Source organism: Amblyraja radiata, chromosome 3, assembly GCF_010909765.2.
Source record: "Amblyraja radiata isolate CabotCenter1 chromosome 3, sAmbRad1.1.pri, whole genome shotgun sequence".
Lineage (NCBI taxonomy): Eukaryota > Metazoa > Chordata > Chondrichthyes > Rajiformes > Rajidae > Amblyraja > Amblyraja radiata.
This window is the reverse complement of record NC_045958.1, coordinates 35,089,761-35,105,499: the sequence shown is the minus strand read 5'-3', so window position 1 is coordinate 35,105,499 and position 15,739 is coordinate 35,089,761. Positions and strand designations below refer to the sequence as shown.

Below are 15,739 nucleotides of genomic sequence, written 5' to 3'. Positions count from 1 at the left end.
AGGTGTGGTCTCACCAAGACCCTGTGCAACTGCAGTAGAACCTCCCTGCTCCTATACTCAAATCCTTTTGCTATGAAAGCTAACATACCATTCGCTTTCTTCACTGCCTGCTGCACCTGCATGCGTACTTTCAATGACTGGTGTACCATGACACCCAGGTCTCGCTGCATCTCCCCTTTTCCTAATCGGCTACCATTTAGATAATAGTCTGCTTTCCTGTTTTTGCCACCAAAGTGGATAACTTCACATTTATCCACATTATACTGCATCTGCCAAACATTTGCCCACTCACCCAGCCTATCCAAGTCACCTTGCAGTCTCCTAGCATCCTCCTCACAGCTAACACTGCCCCCCAGCTTAGTGTCTTCAATTCCCTCATCCAGATCATTAATATAAATTGTAAATAGCTGGGGTCCCAGCACTGAGCCTTGCGGTACCCCACTAGTCACTGCCTGCCATTGTGAAAAGGACCCGTTTACTCCTACTCTTTGCTTCCTGTTTGCCAGCCAGTTCTCTATCCACATCAATACTGAACCCCCAATACCGTTTACGACATTCAACCGATCGGAAAAAAACTTGGTGCAATCGCAGCACAGGAGAACAGCGAGTGAACTGACGAAGAATCGTAGTGCTATCGTGAACTGTTTTTGCGCAAATAGAATGCCGAACCAGAAGATAACAAGATCAGAGTTTTAAGTTATGTATAGATTTGAGATTGTTCAATCCCAAATTGAGAGCAGGTTATAATTCATTCTTGAGCACCTTTCATCCCTAAACTCATCTTAATGCAATGAAATATTTTTATTGTTACAAAAAATCTTAGCCAGAGCACTGGAAAAATCATTCATTTTTGTGAATGTCCTGAGTAGACCACAGTTTAAGAATAAGGAGTAAGCCATTTAGAACGGAGACGAGGAAACACTTTTTCTCACAGAGAGTGGTGAGTCTGTGGAATTCTCTGGATGCTTTCAAGAGAGAGCTAGATAGGGCTCTTAAAAATAGTGGAGTCAGGGGATATGGGGAGAAGGCAGGAACGGGTTACTGATTGGGGATGATCAGCCATGATCACATTGAATGGCGGTGCTGGCTTGAAGGGCTGAATGGCCTACTCCTGCACCTATTGTCTATTGTCTTGCAAAATTAAAATCAAGAATACAAAAAAAATAGGAGAAAGAGTAGGCCAACTGGTGCCTCAAACTAGCCTGGCATTCAACATGAACATGGCTTATCTGCCTTTGACCTCAATTCCTCCTCTGCTCCAGTTTCACACACCTCTCAAATTCCCCCTTTCAGAAATATATCTATTTCCTCCTTAAGTACCTCCATGATCTGGTCTCCACAACCCTTCAGTGTGCAAAATTCCATGGACTTACAAGCTTCCCTGTGAAAAATTTATGGTCACTTGTGTTCCTGGATATCTATCCATGTGCAATGACAGTAGTGTTAAGATCACATGGGGCGCACCTGAGTTTTGGAGGTGATAATCCTTAAAACAAAATATCACTACTCAAATTTTCTTTGGAATTTTTATCCAACTGGTCAGCATTACATTAAACAGGCTACAAATACATTATAAAATAAAGCTCACTGCGCTTCCAAATGTACAATGAAAACATTGACATTGAAAACATTGACATCATATGTTGATAAAGTCAATATTGTTTACATGGCTCTCACAAAGGACATTTTTACCACATTGCCTGTTGTATTTGTTAGATGAATTGTAGAAACAAAGGAAGAGTTTGGCTCATCTTTGCCAAGATTATAATTTTGCTTTCATGGCTGCAGCATCAATATTTTCATAGCAAAAGGATTTGAGTATAGGAGCAGGGAGGTTCTACTGCAGTTGTACAGGGTCTTGGTGAGACCACACCTGGAGTATTGCGTACAGTTTTGGTCTCCAAATCTGAGGAAGGACATTATTGCCATAGGGGGAGTGCAGAGAAGGTTCACCAGACTGATTCCTCGGATGTCAGGACTGTCTTATGAAGAAAGACTGGATAGACTTGGTTTATACTCTCTAGAATTTAGGAGATTGAGAGGGGATCTTATAGAAACTTACAAAATTCTTAAGGGGTTGGACAGGCTAGATGCAGGAAGATTGCTCCCGAAACTTTTTCACACAGAGAGTGGTGAATCTCTGGAACTCTCTGCCACAGAGGGTAGTTGAGGCCAGTTCATTGGCTATATTTAAGAGGGAGTTAGATGTGGCCCTTGTGGCTAAGGGGATCAGAGGGTATGGAGAGAAGGCAGGTACGGGATACTGAGTTGGATGATCAGCCATGATCATATTGAATGGCGGTGCAGGCTCGAAGGGCCGAATGGCCTACTCCTGCACCTAATTTCTATGTTTCTAATATTGTTTCAACTAAAATAAAGAAGTAAGCAGCTCCATCAAGATGGAAACATTCTGTGCTGCTCCAGTTTTTTTCTTCTATTTCCACAGATAGCCTTCACACATAAATTGTCCCTTGTTTGAAATAGAATCACGGGTGTGGAGTGGGTGGGAAGATGATGAAAATGTGGAGAGAACGGGATTAATAAAGGATGTGTAAAGGGTGGGATAGTCTGTGGACTTGGTGGGGTGAAGGACTTGTTTTCATTATGTATCTCTCTATGACTGAGAGATAGCATTAGTAGCAGCTCCTGTAGTTTAGACGGGTATGAGGAATATAATTAGTCATAATCCAATGCGATGCATGTCAGCTCCAGATATGAAGCAGACAGGGATTCTCTTGCTTCTCAGGAATTGTAGTATATCTGGACCCCTGCATCCAATGGATATCTGGATGCATGAAAGCCAGCCAAGTCAGCCAGATGGATATTCTGCAGAATGCACTGAACCTTCACTTGTGCCCTGATGATCTTGCATGTCCACTGAGACCAATGAGCAATCGGTTTAAGAAATGCAATTAAAAAAAACTTCCATGATAATTATTTTGATGGCTTTTGTGGATGCTAAACATTGCCAATGTTGACATTTTGTGTGTCAAATATTGCTCTGCTAAATGATGACTCTGCAATATCAAACACCTCTGTAGTTATTGGCCCTCAAGTAGAAGTACACAGAGTGTGGTGTGAGTGCCTGGAACATGCTGCCAGGGGTCATGGTGGAGGCAGATATGACTGTCATTTAGGAGGCCTTTAGATTGGCACATGGATATGCTGGGCAGGTTATAGATCACATGCAGGCAGAGGAGACTAGTTTAACCTAACGTCATTTTGACATGACACCGTGGGCTGATGGGTCTGTTCCTGTATTGTCTGTCTATATTACTAAAAGTCTGATCTTGACCACTTCCTGGTGTTCTGTATATTGATTTTAGAAAAAACACTGCCATTTACGGCTGTGATTTTTGACCATCTTACTCAGTCCCCCTCCGCTGCGCATGACAAGAGGATTTTTCCCATCAATGAATAATAAAAGAGTTATTAGTGTTTAAAAAATGTTGAGATTCTCTCTCCTGAAGGCCACGCCCCTTCCGGAGGGACTATAAAACATGGAAGTGTTGAGTGCCTCAGTCAGTCTCTGCAAGATGGGGGAGCGAGAGGGTCACGTCTCTCAGTCAGAGCTGAGAATAACACTGAACACATGTCTACTAAACTGTGAGTGGTTTTACTGACCTGAAGATGTTACGACTCGCTGTCTTTAGGGGCCTTGCACCCTGCTTGAAATGGTATGAAACTGCACTTGAATTTGGTGGCCTTGCATCCTGCTTGAAATGGAATTTCAAGGAATAGCCGTGAGTCAACTGCCAGCCCACTAGCCGTGAGTGAGCTGCCAGCACAACAGGCTTGAGTGACTGAGCCGCCAGCCCAAGAATCCATTCGGCCCTCAATGTCCACACTAGCCCGCTGGAAACCAGTCCCTTCAGCCCACAATGCCCATACTAGTACTCCAGAACCCCCCCACCCCCACCCCCACCCCCCACTGGCCACCAATATTGGAATTGGTGGAGAGGTGGAATATTGCGTTGGGGGACCAGCCCTCCCATGTGATGCTGGGACCCAACAGGTCCCACTTAGTCTAGTATTGTTCTATATTCTAAGTTTAAGTGGCGACATGGATTGTGGAATTGGCATACTGGATATGGCTGTTATGGTGGATAATGGTATTGAATGGTATTCATCCTTCTAAACATGGAGGGTTGGAGGATGAGGAGAGATCTTATAGAGGTATACAAAATCATGAGAGGAATAGGTCGGGTAGTTGCACAGTCTTTTACCCAGAGGAGGGAAATCGAGGACAAGAGGACATAGGTTCAAGGTGACGGGGAAAAGATTTAATAGGAATCCGAGAGGTAACATTTTTACACAGAGGGTGGTGGGTCGATGGAACAAGCTGCCAGAGGAGGTAGTTGAAGCTGGGACTATCCCATCATTTAAGAAACAGCCGGACAGGTACATGGATAGGACAGGTTTGGAGGGTTATGGACCAAGCGCAGGCAAGTGGGACTAGGGTAGCTGGGATATTGTTGGCCAGTGTGGGCGAGTTGGACCGAAGGGCCTGTTTCCACACTGTATTAATATATGACTAAGTTTGTGATATCGTTGTCGCTTGATTGAAGATTTCATTCCTATGGCCCCCAAGTCTTTATTTAAAGTTGACCGTACACAGCAGATCCTAATACAGAACACTGGAGAAAGCCCACCTGCCTTGGTCAGGCAGCAGAATAAATGCTTGAGCCCCTAACTACTTTGCCAAGGGATAACTCGTTGTTCTCTGGATATAGTTATAGTCCATTTGCAAGGGCAACCATTGACATCGGATGAGCCAAATGCGTAGGTGACAACCTTCCTTTTAAACAACCAGCGAGCCCCTAACCTGTTTGCAGCACAGTTTTAGCGCAACGTGAAAGTATCGTCGAAAGCATGTACTGTTCTGCGTGATGGAAATAACATCTATAATTTCCAGTTTAAAAAATATCCAACTAAAAAAATCCCAAAAGTTTGATAATTCCTTCCTGCAATTTAACAAAGTGCCTCTGAGGAGTGACTGCAAAACAGTTTGTCAGAAGGTGTTTGGCTAATGCTCCATCCTACCTCTCTGCTCTATTGCAGATAAGTCTCACGCAGCAAGTCGCTGGACCACTGCCAATTGCAGCAACTCGGGGTGATGTCAGCGAGCCGGACACCGTCACGCGATTGGCCGCAGCCAGGGTTTTGCGGGTGCGCAGGCGCGAGTGTCCAGCCCGGGACCAGGCTTGTTGCACAGACGCCAGACACTGGGAGGTGGGTGGGACCAGCGGAGCAAAACCCAAATAGGGTTCAACTCCACTGTCGAATGTGCAGCTCCAGCAGCCACCAAAAGCAAAGGAGATGGAAGAATTTTTGCAGCACACTAAGTCTATTCTGGTAAGAGCACTCTCAGTCCACCCCCCCTCGCCAAAGTTTAGTGTTTTTTTAAATTTATTGAACAGTGCAGTTTTTATAAACTTGCTCGAGTGATCACAGCGAAGTCCCTAAAGCATTGCACAGGGAGATAGGCATTTGGTGAATATCGGGTACACTGCGTTGTAATGGTTTTTACAGTTGAGACAAACATCAATAAAAGTATTTATGGCTACAAAGGTTGAATATTGTTGGGTTGGTTACTTTGTAAGTGTGTAATAAACAGGTCTACTTCAATCTCACAATCAAATCGTTTTTTTCAAACTGGAAGCTGGAAAGTGCAAAACAAGATGAAAAGCTTTTCGTCGCCGGTTATTTAACTTAAGCAAAGTTGAGACACTTGTGAGTTATAACATAAGAGTTGGGAGACATTTTATTGAGTGTTGTGGTGTTTTAAGTACATTATAATGGGATGTGGTTAGGAGTTAGGATGGATGATGTTTCGGGGTGGGGTTATGGTACGAGGAGCAGGTGGGGCGACGAGGCTTGGTGGTCGAGCTTTGACCAGAATACTACCTCTTGAACCAATGCATTTGAATGATTCTATTGCCGCTTGTAAACTTAGTGCGTTGACAAGATATGTGTCGTTGCTGCATACCTTTAATATTTGCCAGTACACTGTACACCGTGCAGTATAAATTGCGAAAGCCAGATCTCGGAACCATTTCAAGAAGTGAATAAGCGATTTTTACTGACATATCGTTGGCCTTTGTATTTTAATGGATTTGTGCTTTGATCCGTAGAGTATTGGCTGAGAATGCATGATGCAATGCTAAATTTTTGAGTATTTAAATTTTAGAAATGAGGGGTAAATTATTCGTATGCAAAATGGAATATTTTTTATAGACGTCAGAAGTGCCAATAATGTGCAGATGATTTCCTGAACTACTTAATTATTTCTCTGATTTAAAAACAGCCAGAAGATTCCACTGGAATTGGGGAAGTGAATTATTGCTGTAAGACTGGTTCATTTCTGTTATAAGAGGCAACGCACAACCATCAGTTTGTGTGTTAGTTTTCATGGAAATGATTTTTGTGTTGGGGATGGCCAGTATTAAACAGAACGTGGTTTGAAGTTCAGCAAACTGCAGCCAGGTTTGCTTTGTGATCATAAAAGTAAAAGTGATGGTTTGAAGTAAACATTGGTCGATGAAGGACTAAGTCAGTAGTTTCTAAATTTGACAAAGTTTACACCTGACTTGTAGTGCATTAGCTATGGTGATAATCACTTTATAATCGTAGAAAGCATATTTATTGGGTTGCATCACAGCTTGGTTTGGGAGCAGCTCTATCCAAGACTGAAATAAATGGCACAGTTGTGGATGTAGCTCAGTCCATTACACAGACCAGATTTCCACACCATGGACTCCATCAACACTTCATGCTGCCCTGACCTCTTTCATCCCAGTCACCTCCTTTTCTCTCTGTTGCTGTTTGGCAGAAGACACAAAAGTTTAAAAGCACGTACAACCAGACTCGGAAAAACTTGTTCCCTTCTGTTATCAGACTACTGAATCAGGTTTATCATGATCTTCCAACCAACTTCACTGCGGACATTGGACTTTCACTCTGAAACTGTAACATTATAATGATGCAAAACTATATCTTACACTCTGTATTTTTCTCTGTTATACCTGTATATGGCTTTATAGCAATCCAGTATTGTATTATTTGACTCCATTGGATAGCATGCAAGCAAAAGCTTTTCATTGAATCTCGGTACATGTGACAATAATATACCAATGTTTTAGAAAGGCAGAGGTTAATGACCAATCTGGACAGATATTTTGTTTTCTGATAAATTAGTTAGCGGCATTATTAGATAGCTGAAAAAGTGGACTAAAATGAAAGCAACTGTAGATTCCATATTGACATGAGTTTGCTGTACCATTTACTCTAAAATTAGTATTTTACTAATACGAACAGTATTGAACCACTTTTACCTTCCTTACTAAATGTATATGGCCTTACTAAAATTGGTTGAGCCCTGACCAATGAGCTAATTATATTGATGATTGCTACTTGAAGCTTGTTTGCATTTGCTATAATGAAGCCCATGGTGACATCTGTGATGAACCCCAAACTTTTTCTTTCTGTTGTGATGTATCTTTATATTACTAGACCCAATCATTTTTTGCTCTTTGTGAATTTGTACTTGCCTTTACAATCCAAATGGAAATGCTATGCATTTTGGACATTTTTTTCATTTTCCATCAGTTTAAATTACTTTGAGGTTTCAATATTTTTCTAGTGATTCACTGGACAAGCTTTTATTCTCCATGTAAAGACTAATTTATTTTTGCCTTGTCTCCCTCATAATGTAATCAATTGGTTATGTTGACTCTCATGGATTATACTAATGAATAATTAGTACATTTTATTATACCACAAATGTAATTTAAAACTTGGATTCTATGATTCTTAAACAGTTAAGCATAGATAATGCAAATAACAGAAAATTACTGAAATTAACAGAAATTACTTGGTGGGGAAAAATACAGCAAGCTTATCCATTCTAAAAGCGTTTCCTGTGTAATGAATGCATGTAGATTAATCGTGGAATGATTCATCTAGTTCACCATGTTCCCATTGGGAAAAAATAGGTACTGATTCACATTTTGTTTTCGTGTGAAAAGAGCTACTCTGGTTAAAGCATTGTAATCTATCTGCCATGTTTTATATGCAGCAAGTTAAATGAACTAGAACTGGTTAAATGATTGAGCTATGGGAAAAGTGCTGGAGAATGGTGAAAATCAGATAAGGTGTTTCAAATAGTTAGAACATTACCTCATATTTCACTTGGGCAACTTACAACCCAGTGGTATGAATATTGACTTCTCTAACTTCAAGTAACCCTTGCTCTCCCTTTCACGCCATCCCTCCCCATCCTAGATGGACACAAAATGCTAGAATAACTCGGGCAGGCATCTCTGAATAGAAGGAATGGGTGTCGTTTTGGGTCAAGACCCTTCTTCAGACTAAGGTCTGAAGGAGTTACGCCAGCATTTTGTGTCTATTTTCTGTGTAAACCAGCATCTCCAGTTCCTTCCTTGCATAATGGTCAGAACAGTCTCCTTCAGTGCCAAATCATTCTATTTAAAAAAATGTGATATTAAATAATAGTTAAATATGAAGAGTTTAACATAAGGTACCATTTGCTCCAGCTAAGAACTATTATCTTTTGCACCCGTACACTTTCCTTGACCATGATTATTTGTTAGCTACTAACTCTTTTGCTATCCAACTTTATTTTCTTAGTGAGTTTTAACTTTCAGTCCTCTGCCTTTACCTTCCATGAGAGCCAAAATTTGATTAGAGTAACTTGTGATGGTGCGCCCACTGAATTCTATACAATTCAGTTACTTATTTTCCCTCCGCGAGGATATGTTTTTATTTTGCTGCTGAACGATGACTTATTATTCTCCATAACTCACCTATTTTATCGATTTGCGCGTCAACAGTCTGGACACCCATATACTTTAAAGATTCTGTCTATTTTGTGTATTTCCTTCCGGGGCTTAAAGCTTTCTTTGTACTTTGTGGTCAATAACAATTTATCACATCTACTTTTCAGTCTAATGTAACTGTCAGCAATATAACATCCACCATACTATTGCTCAAATGGTTTTTCCTTAACGGAATTTGGAATTTACGGCGCATTGATTTATTCACACTTAGCTCAATTTGTTGTCCTTTATCAACACATCATTAATTCTATTTTCTTATTCATCTGATCAATTCAACATGACTTTCCAAAATGTAGTCTTGCTTACAACAATTTTTGTTATATTACAAATTGGGAGCAATTATTGAAAGTTACTGATCCATTTTTGTTTCAGTTATATCTTTCATGTTCATTTTTTTGATATTGTTTGCTTCCCTGGTAACGATACATGTCTCATACTCTTTCTAATTGGGGATTGCGAAATGCCATGGATTTAATTTCAAAATCCTATATCAGTAATAGAACATGACAAATTACCCCTTGCAATAACATGAGCTCATTTTCAATTTGTGTTTGAATGTTTTGTTTTGCACAGTTTTTTCCTTTTCATTGTTTCAAAGAATTTACTTCAAATGTATGTATAATTTATGAGTCAATGTGCCTGTGATGCTGCAGCAAACACGATTTTTGTTGTACCTGTACCTCATCATATCTGTGTGTATATGACAATAAACTTGATCTGTCTTAACAATCTGTCACTAATTTCTTGGGTTCCTGCACCCCTAGGTCTTTCTATCATAACACACTCCACTGTACCCTACTATTTACTGTGCAAGTCCTGCTCTGGTTTGTCTTACCAACTCCTCACATTAAACTGAATTCAACTTTATCTACCATTCCTCACCCAGTTGATCAAGATCCCACTGCTTAGATAACCTTCTTCACTATCCATTTTACATCCAACTTTATTATAATTTGCGAACTTACTAACCATGCCACCTAGATTCACATCCAAATCATTAATGTAGATGATGAACAACAGTCGAACCCGCACTGATCCCTGACACCCCATTTCTTACAGGTCTCTGTCTGCAAAGCAACCTTCTACCTTCTCACTCTCCCTCCTATGTTAAGCCAATTTTGTATCCAATTAGTTACCTTTCCATGGATCCCATGTGATCTAATCTTCCAGACAAGCCTGACATATGGTACCTTGTCATATGCTTTAGTAAAATCCATGTCGATGGCACTGTGCTCATCAATTTTCTTCAAAAAAACTCAATCAAATTTGTGAGACACGATCTCCATGCACAAAACCATGCTGACTATCCTTAATTAGTCCTTGCCTTTCCAAATGCATGCAGATTCTGTCTTTTCAAACGTTTTAAAGGTCTTTTATTGTCACATGTACCAATTAAGGTACAGTGATATGAGAATAACCATACGAAAAAAAAAGCAACAAGGCACACAACCACATAAAAGTTAACATAAGCATCCACTACAGTGGATTCCCCACATTCCTCACTGTGATGGAAGGCAAAAAATTCCAAGCTTCTTCCTTTTTATTCTCCCGTGGTCGGGGCAGTCGAACCATCCGTTGGGGTGATCGAAGCTCCTGTGGCTTGGAGTTCCCCAAGTCGGTCTCTGTCTAGAGACCACGAGCTCTGTGATGATAAGTCCCCAACACCCATGGTTGTAGCTCCGAGATCGATACCTGGCAAAGGGATCATGGGCTCTGCAATGTTAAAGTCACATAGGCTCCTCGCGGTGGAGCCCTCAAAAGTCTGTCTCCAGCAAAGGCTGCCAACTCCTCGATGTTAGGCCGCAGTGCGGACGGAGATACAATACGGGGAAAAAGTCACATCTCCGTCGAGATAAAAGGTTGGAAAAAGTTTGCCCCCCCACATAAAACAAGCTAAAGAACACTAAAAACATATTTAACACATACTATTAAAACACAAGGAAGGAAGGGACAGACAGACTGTTGGCGAGGCAGCTATTGCTGGCGCCACCCAGCGGTCTTGACATCATTTTAGAATCTCTTCTAATCTAATAATTTGCCCACCTGTAAGTCTCACTGCTCTGTAGATTCCTTGCAACCTTGCTTAAGATACCACTGTTGTTAACTACTGAGTAACGATGAGTTGGAGTTCAGGAGGGTGACTAATAATCTGATTCAATGATGCCAGAACAATCTTGCACTCAAAGTTAACAAGACTAATTGTTGATTTCAGAAAGGGAAAGCTAGGGATCCATGAACCCGTCTTTATTGATAAGATGTGTGAGGAGGTATTCAACAGCTTCAAGTGCCTGGGTGGGTACAATGTTCTGTTCTGGGCCCAATACATTGACACATTCACAAAGAAAGCTCATCAACACCAAAGCTCATCATGTGGCCGAGTACTCGCTTATCAAAATTTCTACAGGTGTCTGATAGAGAGCATACAATATTGATTGGTCGCAACAGGACTTAGTAACTCGAAAGCCAATAAACAAAGAAGAAAGTGGTAGACATTGCTCATTCCATCATGGCTACTTACCTGCCATCCATCGACAGGAGGCGCAGCATCAAATAGACAGCTAATATCATGAATGACCTGAACCATCCTGGCCACACTCTTGCTCCTACCATCAGGAAGAAGGTACAGGAGCCTGTAAACCGTAACCTCCAGGTTCAAGAATAGCTTCCTCCCAGCATCCATCAGGCTCTTGAACACTGCACAACACAAACCATAATCCTACCTCAACAACTATGATCTACTAATGAGTGAAAAATATTAGAATTTATTGCCTTCCATCACAGTGAGGGATGTGGGGAATCCGCTGTGGTAGATGTTCATGGTAACTTTCATGTAGTTGTGTGTTTTGTTGCTTATAGTATGACTGTATGGTAAATCAAGTTTCACTGTACCTTAATTGATACATGTGACAATAAAATACCCTTTGAACCTTTGACTGAAGGTACATTTTTTATAAAATCAGAACATTGCAATCCTTCAATGTGATATAGGATCTGTTTTGTGTACTGTGCTCTCTCTTCATCCTTTCAATGGGTTAAATTTGATTTTAGGCCAAAGACACCAATAATATTGATTCTTGGCACAGGAAGGTAATCATAATTTCTCCAAAGCACAGCATTAAGTGCTTTTGTCTTCTGAGTGAATTTCCTGTTGATGGGGCTCTTTTGCTGAATCATAAAGAAATGTCATCACTTATTGTAATGGTCTCTGCAAACCAATTTATTTTCACTCATCGTTGCCAGATTCTAAAATGTGATCTATTTTGGGGAACAATATTTACTGGAATGCTATTCCAAGTCTAGTAACCATGAAAATGAATGTTTCCTTATAGGGGTAAATGGAAACTCATTCCTTCAGGAAAAGAATAAGCAGTCCTTGAACAGCTTATGCAACATATTCCAAAGAATAATAAAATATTGTTGACAAAAAACTCTCTTTGATTTATCAATAATCCATATGAGGTTTTCCATTCAGTAAACATGTTTATTTTATGTCTTCAGCAGATGAGGGAGTCAGATTGTGAGAAGTATGGGCGCGGGGGTGTGGGGAAAGGAGGAGGTGTGGGGAAAGGGGGTTGTGGGGGTGGGGAAAGGGGGTTGTGGGGGGGGGGCTTGCACGCTGCTCAACACACTCTGCGCGGGCTGCTCAACACACACTGCGCGGGCTGCGCAACACACTCCGCCCCTTCAGCTTTTTATTCTCCTCGCCGCGTTATTGACAGCCGGTCCCGGAAGGGGCGTTTTTTTAACGATTTTTAAACTTTTATAACTTATGTACTATGTCAAAGATCGGAACAAAACTTATTTGACTTGCAGCAGAGGGGAATGGTAAGTAAGGTGGCAAAAAATCGTAACGCTATAGGGGACCGTTTTTGCGCAAAATTAATTACAACGCAACCGGAAGTGGTCAAGATGAGATTTTTAGTAATAGTATGGCAAAACCTCTGGAGCTGAATATTGCCCAGCACTTGTGTAGAATAAATATTACTTGATATGTCTTGGACCTGAATGTCGGCCCGGAATAATGGAAGCAGATATTGCACGTTTCATCAGGTGAGAAATTGTGATTGGAACTGAATACTTAAATCTGCACACATTCTACGACTGTGCTTCATGTCTGAGGGAAGGCTTAGATTAAGTTGCTGAAGATGACTGAACCTAAGATTCTACGCTGAGTAATTCCTGTAATTAAGTACTTGAACTGATGTATCAGCCGCAGCCCTTTTCTTTTGTACCAATGATCCTATCTTGACTTTCCCTGATTTCCACTGAATTATTTCATTTGCACTTGGATTTCTCAATGCAATAATTGGTGAAATGTTGTTTTACTGTAATAACATTGATTTTATTATGCAATTATTTAATTTTAATGTATGTTGCTTTTGTCAGGGTATAAAAAGTAATTTTTGGACGTAGAGAAAACATTATTTTTCCAATATCATTTTAGTGTAATTTCAGTATTTAAATATAATATAGTTCCTTCTTCCACCATATATATTAGAGGCACCACAAAAAACAACAACTTTATCAGCTGTGTTATGAAGCTAATTAGATTAGGAGACCAGCCAATGAAGGCAGAATAGTGATGCAGCCAATACCTCTGCTTCAATAACCTGTGTTCAATTCCAGCCTCTGGTGCTCTCTGTATGGAGTTTGCAGGTGCTCTTCATAACCGTGTGGATTCTCCAGGTGGCCAAGTTCTTTCCCACACCACAGAGATGCTCTGGTAAGCTATTTGGCCATTGCAAAATTACCCCTAGTGTAGAAAAGTGGTTAAAAAAAAAAGTATCAAAGGGAAATTGATAAGCCTGAGTAAAAGAGAATTAGGTTACTGATATAAAACGAGTGGATTTGGGATTGCTCTGCCGGTAACTGGAATTGACCTGATGTGCTGACAATCCTCCTGTGGCATAATAAATAATATACAATGCAATTTGAGATCTTGTCCCTCAGGAGATTGGCCTTGGTGCAACCTCTCAGCTGAGTGATCAATGATCTTTCTACTGTCATTAGATTGCCAAAGTGGCTGTTGGCTGATGACACGGCAGTATTCAGTCCATGCATGGTTCTATGATTGTGGTATCTGAGGCTAGATACATGATGCTCTTGTGTATACAGAAAATTGCCTTTTAGTTCAGTCTGCAGTTGCAGTCGCCTTGCTCCATAAATTATTTCTGACAGTGGCTACAAATTGCATTCCTTCCCCTGACTTCCATTGTAAGCAGGAATCACTAACATCTATATTACTAAAAGTCTGATCTTGACACTTCCTGTTCTGTATATTGATTTTAGAAAAAATGCTTCCACTTACGGCTATGATTTTTGGCTATCTTACTCACAGTCCCCCTCCGTTGTGCAGGACAAGAGGGTTTTTCCAATCGATGATAAATAAAATAATGATTAGTGTTTAAAAAATGTTGAGATTCTTTCTCCTGAAGGCCACGCCCCTCCCGGAGGGACTATAAAACCCGGAAGTGTTGAGTGCCTCAGTCAGTCTCTGCAATATGGCGGAGCGAGAGGGTCACGTCTCTCAGTCTGAGCTGTGAATAACACTGAACACATGTCTCCTAAACTGTGAGTGAGGTTTTACTGACCTTGAGTGCCGTTGAAAATTAAAATGTGGTTGTTTTGAAATAAAGCACAGAAAATGGTTGGTGGTTGGTTTGAAATAAAGCACAGCAAATGTTTGGTGGTGGTTGGTTTGAAATAATGCACAGCAAATGGTTGGTGGTTGGTTTGAAATAAAGCACAGCAAATGGTTGGTGGTGGTTGGTTTGAAATTGCAAATAGTTAAAAGTCTAAACTTGACAACTTCCTGTTTGCACTGTATATTGATTTTAGATAAAACGCTACCACTTACGGCTGTGATTTTTGGCCATCTTACTCAGTCCACCTCTGCTCATCAGGTGCAGAGGATTCTTCCCATCAATGAAAAATAAAAGTGTAATTAGTGTTAAATGTTGAGAATCTCTCTCCTGTCAATCACGCCATGATGGCCACGCCCCTTCCAGTGGGAGGGGGAGGGATTATAAAACTTGGAAATGTGGGTGTGGCAGTCTCTGCAAGATGGGGGAGGGAGAGGTCATGACTCAGTCTGAGCTGTGAATCAACTGAACACACTGAATGTCTACTGAACTGAGTGTGGTGTTTGTGGTGTTTTGTGTGGTTTTATGGTGGTTTCACCCTGCTTGAAATGGTGTGAAACTGCACCTGAATTTGGTGGCCTTGCACCCTGCTTGAAATGGTATGAAACTGCAATTTGGTGGCCTTGCATTCTGCTTGAAGTGGTCGGAATCTGCACTTGCATTTGGTGGCGTTGCACCCTGCTTGAAATGGTATGAAACTGCACTTGAATTCGATGGCCTCGCACCCTGCTTGAAGTGGTATGAAACTGCACTTGAATTTGGTGGCCTTGCACCCTGCTTGAAATGGTAGGAAACTGCATTTGAATTTGGTGGCCTTGCACCCTGCTTGAAATGGAATTTCAAGGAAAAGCCGTGAGTCAACTGCCAGCACACCAGCCACGAGTGAGCCGCCAGCACATTAGGCTTGAGTGACTGAGCTGCCACCCCAAGAATCCATTTGGCCCACAATGTCCATACTAGCCCTCTGGAAACCAGTCCCTTCTGCCCATACTAGCGCTCCAGAAAGCCCCCCCCCCCCCCCCCCCCCCCAACGGGTCATACTTAGTCTAGTTTTTACTAAATGCTTGTACATTCTTGAAATTCTGAGAAATCCTCCACTGATGAAATGATGACTGATGAAAGGTACATAATACTTTTGTCTCTGTAAAAGATGTTTCTAGGTACACATCCGGAAAATATAGGCAATCCGGTTTTATCAGGAAGAACGTTTCAATTCCGACATAACTAATAATAATGTTG

The 15,739-nt window shown here is 41.1% G+C and overlaps 1 protein-coding gene across 5 annotated transcripts in view; it reads left to right on the top strand.

Moving 5' to 3' along the window:
* The first annotated feature begins 5,203 nt into the window (after positions 1 to 5,203).
* Positions 5,204 to 15,739, top strand: part of prune2 (prune homolog 2 with BCH domain) — a 318,918-nt gene continuing 308,382 nt past the window's right edge. For all 5 annotated transcript variants that reach the window (XM_033017577.1, XM_033017576.1, XM_033017574.1 and 2 more), the window contains exon 1: positions 5,204 to 5,355. In XM_033017577.1, coding sequence (XP_032873468.1) covers positions 5,320 to 5,355 — 36 coding nt within the window. In that variant the 5' untranslated portion in view covers positions 5,204 to 5,319. The remainder of the gene's footprint in view (positions 5,356 to 15,739) is intronic.